The sequence below is a fragment of the Poecilia formosa genome, unplaced genomic scaffold, assembly GCF_000485575.1.
Source record: "Poecilia formosa unplaced genomic scaffold, Poecilia_formosa-5.1.2 Scaffold404, whole genome shotgun sequence".
Classification (NCBI taxonomy): domain Eukaryota; kingdom Metazoa; phylum Chordata; class Actinopteri; order Cyprinodontiformes; family Poeciliidae; genus Poecilia; species Poecilia formosa.
In genome coordinates this window covers 292,725-305,783 of record NW_006800343.1, presented here as the reverse complement: position 1 = coordinate 305,783, position 13,059 = coordinate 292,725, and the positions used below count along the sequence as shown (strand labels likewise).

The 13,059-nt window shown below is 41.7% G+C and overlaps 1 protein-coding gene and 3 long non-coding RNA genes across 11 annotated transcripts in view; 1 reads left to right on the top strand and 3 right to left on the bottom strand.

Annotated features, from left to right (window-relative positions):
- Positions 1–735: 735 nt before the first annotated feature.
- LOC107833545 (uncharacterized) lies at positions 736–2,386 on the bottom strand. Of its 2 annotated transcripts, none has more exons than XR_001659305.1 (2): positions 2,079–2,386; positions 736–1,478 (listed from the first exon to the last, which is right to left on the bottom strand). It is a non-coding gene; the product is annotated as an uncharacterized LOC107833545 (long non-coding RNA). The 2 variants fall into 2 exon arrangements; XR_001659306.1 differs by having other exon boundaries at positions 736–1,446.
- A 4,006-nt stretch (positions 2,387–6,392) lies between these two features.
- LOC107833544 (uncharacterized) lies at positions 6,393–9,352 on the bottom strand. Its single transcript, XR_001659304.1, has 3 exons — positions 9,270–9,352; positions 8,850–8,949; positions 6,393–6,992 (listed from the first exon to the last, which is right to left on the bottom strand). It is a non-coding gene; the product is annotated as an uncharacterized LOC107833544 (long non-coding RNA).
- On the top strand, positions 9,261–10,071 carry LOC103154872 (uncharacterized). Of its 2 annotated transcripts, none has more exons than XR_001659303.1 (3): positions 9,261–9,352; positions 9,617–9,873; positions 9,981–10,071. It is a non-coding gene; the product is annotated as an uncharacterized LOC103154872 (long non-coding RNA). The 2 variants fall into 2 exon arrangements; XR_001659302.1 differs by having other exon boundaries at positions 9,265–9,352; positions 9,791–9,873.
- The window catches only part of xylb (xylulokinase homolog (H. influenzae)), a 10,987-nt gene continuing 7,880 nt past the window's right edge, over positions 9,953–13,059 (bottom strand). For 3 of the 6 annotated variants that reach the window (XM_016663139.1, XM_016663137.1, XM_016663136.1), the window contains 8 exons: positions 12,516–12,734; positions 12,329–12,444; positions 12,183–12,256; positions 12,002–12,098; positions 11,861–11,919; positions 11,693–11,780; positions 10,462–10,556; positions 9,953–10,187 (listed from right to left, as the gene is read on the bottom strand). In XM_016663139.1, coding sequence (XP_016518625.1) covers positions 10,119–10,187; positions 10,462–10,556; positions 11,693–11,780; positions 11,861–11,919; positions 12,002–12,098; positions 12,183–12,256; positions 12,329–12,444; positions 12,516–12,734 — 817 coding nt within the window. In that variant the 3' untranslated portion in view covers positions 9,953–10,118. Of the gene's footprint in view, positions 10,188–10,461; positions 10,557–11,267; positions 11,781–11,860; positions 11,920–12,001; positions 12,099–12,182; positions 12,257–12,328; positions 12,445–12,515; positions 12,735–13,059 lie in introns of those variants that run through there. The other 3 variants (XM_007576309.2, XM_007576311.2, XM_016663138.1) reach the window with 2 other exon arrangements.

Genomic DNA, 13,059 nt, shown 5'->3' with positions numbered 1-13,059 from the left:
GTTTCTAACTTTTGATGTGATTAATTAATTGTTTTGGGGCATTTCTGAATAAAGAGCACAATGTTTTATTTGATAGAAATTATCATTTTTATATTAACATTGATGAACAGACATTTTTACAGTGTTTTATTAAAGAACATATTAACATGATTCCATAATTTAATGTACATTTAACATTTCAAGACAAAAAACAATTTTCTTGTATTTATTTTTATACATTGAGAAATGACTTTTTATCAGTCATTGTCAAACATTAAACTATATATTTTTCTTACTTTTTTCCAGAGAAAAAATATTTATTACAGTATGTAATGGAAACAAATTAATTTACCAGCACGTCCTTAACTGTGTTGATTCCTCTCTTCATCAAGAAGAAATCCTGTGATTTTCATAACATTTGCTCTTTATTTGCCAAAGTTAGGAGGGACAACAAAATATTTTAGCTCTTTCAGCCGCCTGAAATAATCTGTTCCCCCTACATAAAATGGACATGTACAGTGAATTACTTTCTTTGTTACCTAAACTTTGAACCATTAAGTGAAGCTGTTTATTTCAGTTTGCAGAAAAACTAACAAGTGGTTGTGGATTTTCCTGCTTCCACTGCGGCGTCTACAGCATGAGGTTTACATTGCTGTGGGACTTATTCTTAAAAGTGGCGATTGTAACATTAATATTCTTATTTTGAGTGTTAATGAAATTTTTTTTATCATGACTATAATTTGTATGTTTTGATAAAAAAAATATGTACTTAGCCAAAACTTAATACATCAACATGGAATATGAAAACAGTTAAGAAAATTGTTTGTCTATAACTTAAGTACAATAATTTCATTTTGTATAGTTATTAAAAGTAGATGCGACATTTCAAATCTGGGCTAGATTATTCTCCTCTTCAACAAGAGTCTTTATAACCATGTTTGTGAAACTTTTATCTGATTAGTGAAACTTCAAAAAAGGGCAACTTTTGCCCTTTTCTTCGGTCTTGTGTAACGCTAACTAATGGGCGAGGCTACGGCCAAATATAATAGTAGGCCGTCAGAAAGTTCGGCTGTGGAGCCCGTGTGTGTGTGTCTGTGTGTGTGTGTGAATAAAACACCATCAGACAGAAAGTAAATTCAAATTATTGTATTCAAGCTTATATTTTTGCATATATTTAGGAAGGTATTCAGTAATAATAGTATTGATAATAATAGTGATTTTCTATGAGTATATCCAATAAACACAACAAGAAGAAACAACAACAACAAAACAATAAACCCTGATGACACCCAAGAGTTTTTGTTTCCTATTTTAAGTCCGTTCTTGAATCCAGGGTGATTAATGGTCCATCAATCAATAACCGACTGTTTTTAGTCCATGATCCAAGGCAATAGGTCCAGAATGCACAAAGTATTTTGGTTCAATTAAGTCCTACCGCAAAGCTGCGGTGACCCTTAGCTCGCCATCCTGGGTTGAAACGGGGTGGAAAAAAACCTGACCTAAACAAGGTCATAAAAATAAATAAATAAATTAGCATTCACATTTAAACAGGGTTAAACTGTTATCCAAAATAGCTCAACATTCAGTAATAAAAAAAATAGCTATATTCCATAGAATATTTCTCAGGAATCATTCAAATGAATTTCAAGTTAAGGATCACATTACAGATCCAAATAAAGTTACAGATCAAATTAACGTGCACTTTCAAGTTGTATGCAAGTTTAATTGACATTAGAGTCAATTCAACTTAATTGACTTCAGTATTGTTTCAATAAACAATTAATTGTTTTTATTTTTTTCTTTTGTTTTGTTGCGCAACTCCAAAGAAATTAACCAATTCCAGAGTTCTATTGGCCGTTAACAAAATCAATGAAAAGTAACTAAAACTATCCTAAAAGGATGAATTTACAAAAATCAAAGGGCCTATTTAATATTTTGAGGATATATAATCTATTCGGCCACAAAATTAACAAAAAGAGAATGACCTTTTAATCAATAAGACCATTTTTCAATCACTAATACATAGATTGAGTGGGCGTGTCGCCACCGCATTTCTATTTAAAAAAAAAAAAAAAAAGTACATAAAACAAATAACTCACCATCAAGCGGTTGCCAGAAAACACCCAATATAATCCTTCGGCTGTGTTAATAAGGCTCGATCCAGCCGCATTCTTCTGTGGTTTTGGAAGACGCCAAGACAAGCAGCGATGGAATTCTTCTTCTTCTCTTTTATTATGGCGGATTGCAGCAACTTTAAGGTGCATACCGCCACCTACTGTACACGAGTGTGTAGCAACATTTCTTTACATCTATTAAATTCTATTTATTATTCTTGTATTTCGAAGAAAAATAAATAATGCTTTTCTCAATCTATAAATATCCATTATGTTTCCTTCATTTCCTAATATTCCTTCCAGACTCCATGCCTGANTAATCAGCCACCGCTGTGTTCATGAGAGGAGAGGCTTTTTAAGGAGAAATAAATATGAAGCCTGAAAACCTAAAATCTTAACGGACTGAATCCGTTGTGTTTTTAGCTCATCTCTGCTGGGTTTGTGGGACTCAGGCGGTTGCCACGGCAACAGGTTGATTATACAGTAAAAAGGTAGGAGAGGTTTAGAGTCGCTTCAGCTTATTGATAACCCGGTAGGTCGCCATCTTTCTTGAAGCAAAATACGGTGTGACGCTAACCAACCAATTGGGGAAGTTGTAGCCTGATGACGTGCCTCTCCTCATTTGCATTTATTCTTTTCCCCCTTTTCCCGAGTTTTGCGGGAAAATAGAATGTAATAAATAAGGAAAATACTAAATGAAAAGCGGAAATTGAAAAATGGATAATATGAAAAATAAATAAATAAAAATTGGGTTAATGAAAAAGGGAAATTGAAAAGTGGTTGAATAATGAAAAATGGATAAAGGGGTAAATGAAAAACAGATAAATGAAAATGGGAAATGGAAAAATTGATATATGAAAAATAAATAAAAAAATGGCTTAATGAAAAAGGGAAATTGAAAAGTGGTTAAATGAAAAATAGATTAATGAAAAATGGGTAAACAAAAAAGGGAAAAAATTAAAATTGGACAAATGAAAATGGGAACATGAAAAATTGTTAAATTAACTCCTGTTGGCTCTTATTGGTTCAGGCTCAGAATTTGCCTTTGGAATATGCAACACAGTTGGGTGTCGTTGATCACAAATTTCACAGATTAAACGTTTATTACAATCTCTGCTGATGTGACCAGTACACAAGCATCCAAAACAAATCCCTTTGTCCTTCAAAAGATGGATTTTTTCTCTGTGTTTCTTGTTTTTAAACTGTTGGCATTTATCCATAAAGTGAGCACATGAACAACAATGACAGTATGGCCTTTGTGTCTTTGATCCATCTTCAGAGTAATCCACTGATGTTGCTGTGGTAGCAAAACTACTCCCTTTACTTCTGATTCTTGACTGTAGCTTGAAGCTGCTGGAAGACCTCAGGCCAGCTGTATGTTGTGGTGCATACACTTCAATGTCACCAAAAATTGGATCAGACAAGATCCTCACATGTTTCTCCAGAAATACAACCAGATCAATAAAATGAGCTCTGTGGTCGTATGACTCCAAAATATCATGAGCAACAGCCCTCCATCTCTCTCTGAGTTTGTATGGCAGCTTAGAAATGACCGTTTTCATGTTACTTGGCATATCCAACTCCTGCATATAATGAAGTTCTTCCATCACATTGCAACATCCTCGTAGAAACAAAGCATAAGCTTGTAGAGCTTTAACGTCCTCTGGTTTTATTGATGGCCAGTTCAGAGCTTTGTTTATATAAGCAGTTACTATTTTGTATTCATTTCCAAAATGTTCCTGCAGAAGACCCTTTGCTACAATGTAGCCACGTTCAGGATCCATATGCTGGCAGCTGCGGACCAGTTCCTTAGGCTGTCCTGCAGTGAACTGCTCCAAATAATACAGACAGTCAGCTTTACTGGCTTTGTTTTCCACTCCTTGTTCAAACGCTTTAATGAAAGCTTTATATTGAAATGGATCTCCTTCAAACACAGGAATGTCTCGTGGTGGTAAAGACAGTAAGACGCTGTTGATGCACAAGTGCAGCAGTTATTTCATTTTGCTTATGCATAATAGTGACAACATCTCCATTTTGAACTTGATCAGTTTGATGATCGATCTAACTGATCAGCAATTGCTTTAGCAGAAAGTTTAACCACTCGTTTGCCCGTTTGTGTGTCACAACTGCTGGTCAGAAAGTCCTGGTTGTCAGCAGTAGATTATTATTATTCTTGTATTTTGAAGAAAAATAAATAATGCTTTTCTTAATCTATAAATATCCATTATGTTTCCTTCATTTCCTAATATTCCTTCCAGACTCCATGCCTGAACTGTCCTTCCAACCATTCCCTTCAAATTCTGCCTTTCAGATTCACATGTTCTACATTTTCTTTCTCTCCACATCCTTCACATTTATCATTACTTTTCTTCCCTATTTAATATAAAATATCATTTAAATAGGTATGACCTGGTCATAATCTGGACATTATTATTTCTTCCCTTCTGTTTCTCTCATTAATATTTCTAATTAATACTGACTTTTGTACTTTATATAATCTTCTCCTTTCTTATCTTCATTCCACCTTTTTTACCATTTTTCCATTTCTTTACTCTTAATAAATGATTCCCCTTCCCCCAAAGGAATTATAATCATTGTTGCCACCTCTAAAGCCCTTTTTGCTCATTTATCTGCCTTTCATTTCCTTTTACCCCTTCATGAACTGGTACCAGCAGAACCAAACATCGATGCCACCTCTATATAATCTATATAAACTATGCTGAGTTTCTAATACTAAATCTTTCCTATTATTTCCTTCTCCCTGAATACTTTCTAAAACTGCTGTAGGACCTGTGCATGCCACCACCTGTCTGGTCGAACCTCCTCTGTCCACTGTAAGCTGAATATACCTGCCATCATTTCTGCTGTGGAAACAGACAGGTGATCTGATCATCTTTTAGAAATGTGAATTTCAAACTCTGGAATATTTATTCCTATTCCCACACATCCTTTAAGATTTTTAGAACCATCTGAATAAATTTTGAGGTAATTATAATATGAGTTTCTTAAATATACATCAGTCTTTCCCCCCATTTCATTTAAACTCCAATCATTTTTCATTTTAAGAAATCTCATGTCTACATTAACCTCAGGAAGCAGCCATGGAGGAACAACACCAATCGGATTAAACTGAGATATTTTCTTATCCTCTAATCTGTACACTTTGGTCAGTTTACTTATCATCCATCCAAAACCATTAAGTCTGGAGCTGCATATTCCCAACAGTTTTGTAATATAGCTGAAGTTACATTCTCTTTTCATTTTCCTCCAATAAACTAAAGCTAATTTAATTCTTCTCTCTCCAGTCTCTGTTAGAAGAGCGTTAATACGTGTCGTTTTCACCTCCTGTACATATAAAGCCCAACTCTGTAGTCCATCTATGTTTTGTAGTGTTTTAGCTGCTGCTCCATGTATAAAACTGCCATAATCGATTATTGATCTCATAAGAGCCCTATGTATGTTTAATAATGACTGTCTAGTTATTTCCAGCCACAGCCTTTATAGATTTATAACTTTCTTACATTTAGTTTCTAAGTTATCTAAATGTGTTTTCCATGTATAAGAACTAACCATAATCCTAAATATTTAAATTCTTTAACCATTTCCACAGGCTGTTCATATAATGTCATTGTTCCTGTATCAGTATTTCTCTTATCTCTAACAACCATAAAACAAGACCTGCTTGCTGATAATTCATAAGACCATTTTTCTACTTTATTAATTGCCTTCTTAATATTTCCTACATGTTTTATATTCTCCCCTCGTCCATTTGGCCCCATCATCTGCATACACTGCAGAGTTTATACATTTATCTGTATCAGAAAAAATGTCATTAATCATTATGTTAAATAAGATTGGACTAATTGCACTACCTTGAGGTATCCCATTTTCCACGACATCCGAATTCACCTGTGACCCGGAACTTAAAGTGTGCCGTCATTTTGACCCGCCAAAATAAAATACAGGTTGATTATTTTGTGCAGGTTACACTTGATCACACAAGATCTACTCTAATTCCAAATCTACAACACCTAGACTCTTCAAACCTGGACCGGACTATTCTACTCCAACAGCTGAATGTTTAAATCCATGCTTGGGATTTGTGAAACCTTTTTCTGATTTGTGAAACTTCACTTCACAGACCCCTGCAGAAGATCTTTCCTTCCTACAGCCATCACCGTCTACAGTAACTCTTTGAAGAATTAATAAGTTACACCAGCATTTCATTTCCCATTAGGATTAATAAAGTGGTTTTGAATTAGAATTGAATTTGAAAAAGACTGCATGGAACAAGTGTGAATGGTGATCTGATCTTTATTGAAGTCTCAGAAATCACATAAAGGTTTAGGGTCAGGCTTCAGCAGCCCCATGGATCCTGATTGGTTCCTCCAGTAACAGTGCGAGCGTTTGTCCTCCTCGCCCCCACACGCCTCCACGCCGCTCCGGTTGGTCTTCTCCGCCTCATAGTTCACGTTGTAGTACTGGCACTCCCTGGTGGGGCCCTCGTTGGGGCCCAAACCTGCAGCATGGGGTCACGGGGCCAAAGGTCAGAGTATAACCGCTCCATTTGCCTCTGATGAAGAGGAAGCATCAGCTGCTTCCTGGTAAATGTTTGTTCTGGACCATCGGTAGGTGCTGCAGTACCACAGACGGCCACAGGGGGCAGCAGGACGACAGAAACCTGATTTTCTCAGAGTAAGAGCAGAGGAAGAGGAGAAGCTTCATTTCCAGCTTCATCTTCCTCTGGCTCTGATCCAGTTGGTCTGGAAACACGGCCCAGTCAGAACCAAACAGGTTCTGGGCAGGAACCAGTGGCTCGGTGGTGGAGGCATGGTGATGTGGAGGTTCTGTTGGTTCTCTGGGTCGGCCCGGTTGGGTCGGCATGACGACCTCAGGCAGCTGCAAGAAGACAGCAGAGAGTGAGAACGGCTTTAGACTCAGACACATTAGCATGTCTGAGTGCGACCTTTGACCCCCGTGTCTCTGACGCTAACAACAAACCATCAGGAGGCTTTGAGGCAGGGGTCAGAGGTCACACAGAGTCAGAGGCATCTGCCGCTGACTGTTCCTGTGAAGGAGGAAACCCTGGGAACGAATCGTCACACACACACACACACACACACACACCCCCTCCCCCCAGCAGATGGACTTGACCCAAACAGCTTCATGTGAACAGAACCTCCATCAGATCCGTCAGTCAGCCTCCGCTCTGCCCACTAAAGCTGAGGCCTCTGAGACGTGACCTCTGACCTCTGCAGCAACAAAAGCATCCCAGACAAAGCAGCTGAAACATGAAAACTTTCAGATTGTCCCACTGATTTCAGATGAAAACAAGGAAACTTTGACAGGAACCCGGCCGGCTCCAGTTGAGCTCTGGTCACAGATCCAGACCGCCGCTGACCACTTCCTGTTTTCTACTTCCTGTTGTCCAGAACCTTTGTTTTGCACCCTGAGAGGAAGCTGCTCCCCTCCAGCTGCAGACCAGAGGAGCAGAGACTCGCCTCCCAGTGACTCCTGGGTTAAAACGTTTTGGATCTGATCTGGTTTCTGGTTCGGATGTTCAGATTTACAGGAACGTTCAGTAAACATGTTGAATCTGCAGGACAGGTTCTGGTCCTGCGGCTGCCGCAGAGCAACCCGATCAATACCCTCGATTCACCTCAGCTCCTCCATCAGAGGAGGAATGACCCTGAAGGTCACGACCCTGAAGGTCAGTAGAGCTTCAGCTGCTCAACAAGCATTTCAGATTAGCATCTTAATAGCTCCAATAATCCCTGACCTTTGACCCCACATCCCAGAGGAGCGTCTCCTCCATCCATCACCAAGATCAACAGGAGAACAAGCTGGATGAACTTCAAACCAACGCCAGAGGATGACATCACAGGAACATGGCTGCCTGATCGATGGCCTCATTGGTTAAAAAAAAAAAGAATTTCTGCAAGAAAACTCAACATTTCCACAATAAACATGAAAATTTCTGAGTTTCCAACAGATTAATTTCAACATTCCTGAGATTTTGGCGGTAATTTACTCTTCCTTTATTTCTATCTGCAACGGCATTAATACGCGTCATAAGGATCATATTTTCCACTCCAACATCTTTTACCAAGAGGAGCAGCAAAGCAAAGGAGGCGGGTTAGCAGAGCTAGCTGCTGTTGGAGCCGTGCAGGGCATGTTACTGTGGAATATGGCATATATTAGCAGGTCAGGACTATGTTCAGTCAGAGGCCTCTTGAGATTCACTGCGATACTGACTGCTACAACACTTTGAAGATACTTGATCTGAGTTAATGTCCTTCAGGATAATAAAAATATGAACTGAATTCAGTTTATTAAGGATTTGATGTTTTAAAAGACATAAAATCTTCAGATCTTTTTGTAGCAAAGTGGTTTAAACATCACCAAGATCTAAACTTACAGTCTGACTGAAAGATGAAGATGTTACTTTGTTCTGTTTTCAGCATCTGGAGCGAAACTGATCGACTCTTTTATTTCCACATTAAAGGAAAATCTGGTTATTAAAAATCAGAGCTGCTTTATCCTGAACTTTCACTGCATGAGGAGAATCTTCTCTATCAGCCAGCTGACCAGCAGAGGTTCTGATCCGGTTGCAACGAAGCAGGAACTCATCAGTCCACCTTAAACCAGAACCAGAGCGGGTTTGCCATCTGTTTGAGGAACCTGTGTGTGTGCAGCATCAGGAGTGTGTGACAGTTTAATGGGTCCAGTTCCCTGCAGCAGAACCTCCAGACTCACCTGAGCTCAGAGCCGCCAGCAGCATCATGGCTCCAGGATCCTCCTCCAACATCCAAACCACCGGACCCCCAACCGGACCGGATCTCTCTCGGGAGGAGACCTGCCCCCTCAGGTAGCACTGCCTCCGGTCTCTGAATAAACCCGGTTGGACTCTGGACTGGACCCGGTTCCTCTGGGTCTCTGATTATCTCATTTGTTCAACTGTAGGCTTTTATTCTGAAAGACCCAACTGGAAGTTGTGTGAGGGGGCTGGTTCTGGTTCTGGAATGCAGAATGGAGCAAGCTGAGCAGAACCCAACAGAACCAGACCAGGAAGCTGATTCTTTTCATCTGGACCTGCTGTGACCCGGGTTGCCATCAGAACCTCCATGACTCACTGAGGTTCTGATGCTTTAACCCACCAACTGGACCGGACTGGACCAGCTGGTTCTGAAGAAACCCGCCGTGATGAGACAAAGGTCCTGTTTGCTCCAAATGGACCAGAACCGGTGTTCCGTCATACTGTAAGTCCAGCAAGCCTTCTGGTACATCGATGCTACGTCACATTCTGCTTACTCAGCAGATTCCTCATCAAACCTTCATACCTGTGTTTTGTTTCTCAGACGTTTACGGTACATTTTATCTAATTAAGCTGCTATGTTAATCAAACATATTAACATAAATGACTTTTGCTGTTTCCAAACTGTAAACAAGACATTCGTCCCGTTTAGCGTCACCATTACTACCTACAGCTAATCTACCTTTTTGATATTTCAATATTTCTTTAGAAAACTGCAGGAATATGTCCTAAAAAAAGCTGATGAACAGCCGGATGCTGACCGAACAAGCAGAACAAAACCTCTTCCTGGACGCTGCGCGGACATAACTGGATTTTTACTATTTTAATTTTTTTATTTACCGTAAACTTCTGAGAACTAAAACACAAAATGAAACTTCTACAGGTGTGACGGATTTATGAGAAACGGATGTGCGCATTACCACGAGGTATGACAGACAGAACACCGGACCTGAACTGGGCCTCCAGGTCAGTCTCTGGGTTTAAAACTGAATGATGATTGTAGATTATAATCTATAGTAAACAACAGAACCAGGTCAGAACCTGAGATGTTTTTAATTTGATTTTATTATTAGAAACTAGAAACGACAGAAATCAGTTTGACCCGTTTCCCTCCGGAGGATCCAGAACCATCAGATCCGTCCAGTCAGAGCAGAACCAGTCACCAGAGTAACCAGGAGGTCCAACGCAGCCTCCTGATTGGCCGGCCAGTCTCAGAAGCGGCTCTTCTCCAGAACCTTCTGCTCCAGCTCAGCGAAGCGCCTCAACATCGGGTCGTAAACCTGGAGGAGAAGAAGAAGAATGCCACTTCCTGTTTACCTGTGAGGTCAGAGCCAATCAGCTGCTCCACAGATACCAGCTTTACCAGAAGCCCCACCCCGCAGCTTCAGGAGGCGGGGCTTCACACACCTGAGCTCCCAGCTGGGCCTGGGGTGAAGGACAGGTGATAACTGGTCGTGTTTACTGGTTTTCTAAGGTTTCAACCAGTTAACAGCTGGTCTAATGAGTTGTTACACCAGCTGTTAACTGGTTTTCCACCGTCGCCTGGCGGCTGACCTGTGGAGCGCTGCGGTGCGGGCGGCACACCTGCTGAGGTTCTGGAGCGTTCCTCAGCAGGTCCAGGAAGGAGACTCCGGAATCGGCCACTAAACCTGGAACAGCCAATCAGACGGCAGAGTTTCAGTCACATGACCCAACTGAAGTCGAAATAAAAAACAATTTCATGATTAAAGTTTCCATTTAATAAAAACCTCATTAAAAGCCTGTGAAGAAGTTAAAAACGATCATCCTCCACTTCCTGTCAAAATTTTTATCAAAAGTATTTTTTTTCTAAATTATTTTCTAATTTATTTCTAAATTTCTAATTTATTTTCACAAGGGCTCTTTGGACATACGGCGCTGACGTCACATCCGCATGAGCGAAATGCAGCTTGCTGGTTTCCGCTTTGAGTTACCGTCACAACTAGGAAAGACGTTTCAGACGCAAATAAAGCAACACTATGAACATTGTTGTCTTCCAAATGTAATGGGCTTTAAGTTTTCATTAATTTCCAAACAATCCTGAATTAAGAAGATGGTGGCTTGTAAATATCCGTCGCTAACAGTTAAAGCTAACAGCAAAGTTTGCAGCCTTCACTCCGGATCAGCTTCTTAAAACTACCGGAGGAGACGGATGGTGACTAAAGGAGCCTCCTGAGTTGTTTCCATGCCCCGTTACTTGGTCTCTGTTTGACACCAACGACAATAAACACATAATATACTAGAAAATAAGTACAAAATAAGGTAAAAACATTGTCCGTTAGAATGGATTAAAATGTTTAAATACTTAAATAGCAAATTTTTACAAGAAAAATGTCCGAGAATATTGCCTACTAGCATAAGCTAAAGTTAATGTTGGCCACAAAGTTTAAAGAAAGTAAAACTCACCTTCGTGTCAGACCCCATCTTAAACCTTTCTCCCGCTTGTTGGGCTTTGGATCGATGTTTATCATCGTTACCTTGGCCAAGCCCTGCAGCTCCGAGAGTAAAATGACATTTTCAACTGACTGAAGCGACCGAGCCGCGTTTCCCCAAACGGGAAGCTGACGCGCAAAGAGCCCAACGCCTTTTAATCTGAATAAATCAGCTTCCGTCTCATGTGCTAAAATGAACTGCTGCCCCCTGGCGGCCGCTCCAGACACTGTAGCACCTCAGATAAAAACTGGACCATGACATCATTTCCTGTTACGGATCATGTTGTTGACCAATCAGGAAGTTGGATTCGCTGTAGTGCCGTTGCTATGGTTACCATGGAGAGCTCGGTAGGCAGAGCCTAAGCAGGCAGAGTCCGACAGGTCGATGGTGTAAACCGGAGCGTTGAAGACGTCGGACAGAACCTGAACAGAACCAGAACCTCAGCGGTTAGAACCGGGTCCATCTGGATACCAGAACCTCCAGCAGAACCTGGAGAACCCACCTGCAGGATCTGCCTGTTGGCCGAAGCGCCACCGGTGGCCAGAACCCGAGTGCCGGACCCTGAAACACAAACAGAACAGTACCGGTTCTGGTTCTGATCAGGCCGGGACATCAGGAGACATGAGACAGAGACTCGTCCTACCGATGGAGTATCCGAGTCTCTCAGCGTGGAGCCGGCGGGACAGAAACTGTCCCTCCACCAGAGCCCGGACCTCCAGCTCTGGACTCCAGGAGGACACCTGGGGACAGGTGAGGGACAGGAGGACAGGTGAGGGACAGGAGGACAGGTGAGGGACAGCAGGGGGCGGGACTTCCTGTCTGACCTGGCGGTCGTTGGCGTCAAAGCGATGCAGACCAACGGCGGGAGGCGTGATCTCCATGGTGTCAAAATAAAAGCCTGGAGGAACAGAGAGACATCAGAGAGGACAGCAGGGGGACACGAGGGGAGGACAGAGGGCGGCGTGTCCACCAATGTTGCCGTGGTTCCCCAGCGGTGTCCCGTCCAGCGCCTGGGAGAAAACGTCCCAGGACCCGGAGCAGCAGCGGTCCCGGACTCGTTCCCGGGTCAGAGAGCCATTCTTAAAGCTGGGGGACAGACACAGGCTTTTATTGTGAAGGGCCAGTGGGGGCAGCATCAGCCTGAGGACGCAGCCTACCACAGGAGAGCCATGAAGCCGTCGGGCTCCACCGGGTTGCAGAAGACGTGTCCCTCCAGGGACGGACGCGGCTCAGAGAGGGACAGGAAGAGCGTGTCGCTTGTCCCCAGACTGACCTGGAGAGAGAGAGGACTCAGAGACACGGAGGACGGAGACATGGAGGACAGCCTGGACTCACCGCGATGTCCCCTTGATGGAGACACATTCCTGCCAGAGACGCTGAGAAAGAGAAGGAGAAACGAAGACGTCAGCAGGAGGTTCTGTTCTGGAGATTCTGCTGAGTTCTCCGGTTCTCCAGCAGAACCAGAACCCTGCTGAACCCTCAAACATTATTCAGGTTTAGTTTTGCTCATTTTTTATATTTTAAATTAATCTGTAATGTTTCTTGTTCAGATTTAATTTCAGATTTTTTTTTTTTTTCATTTCCAATAAAATATATTAAATCATTAAATGTCATAATTTCTCTGTGCGAGTTAGAAGAGATTAGAGCAGCGCCCCCTGCTGTTCCTGCAGCGCCCCCTGCTGTTCCTGCAGCGCCCCCTGC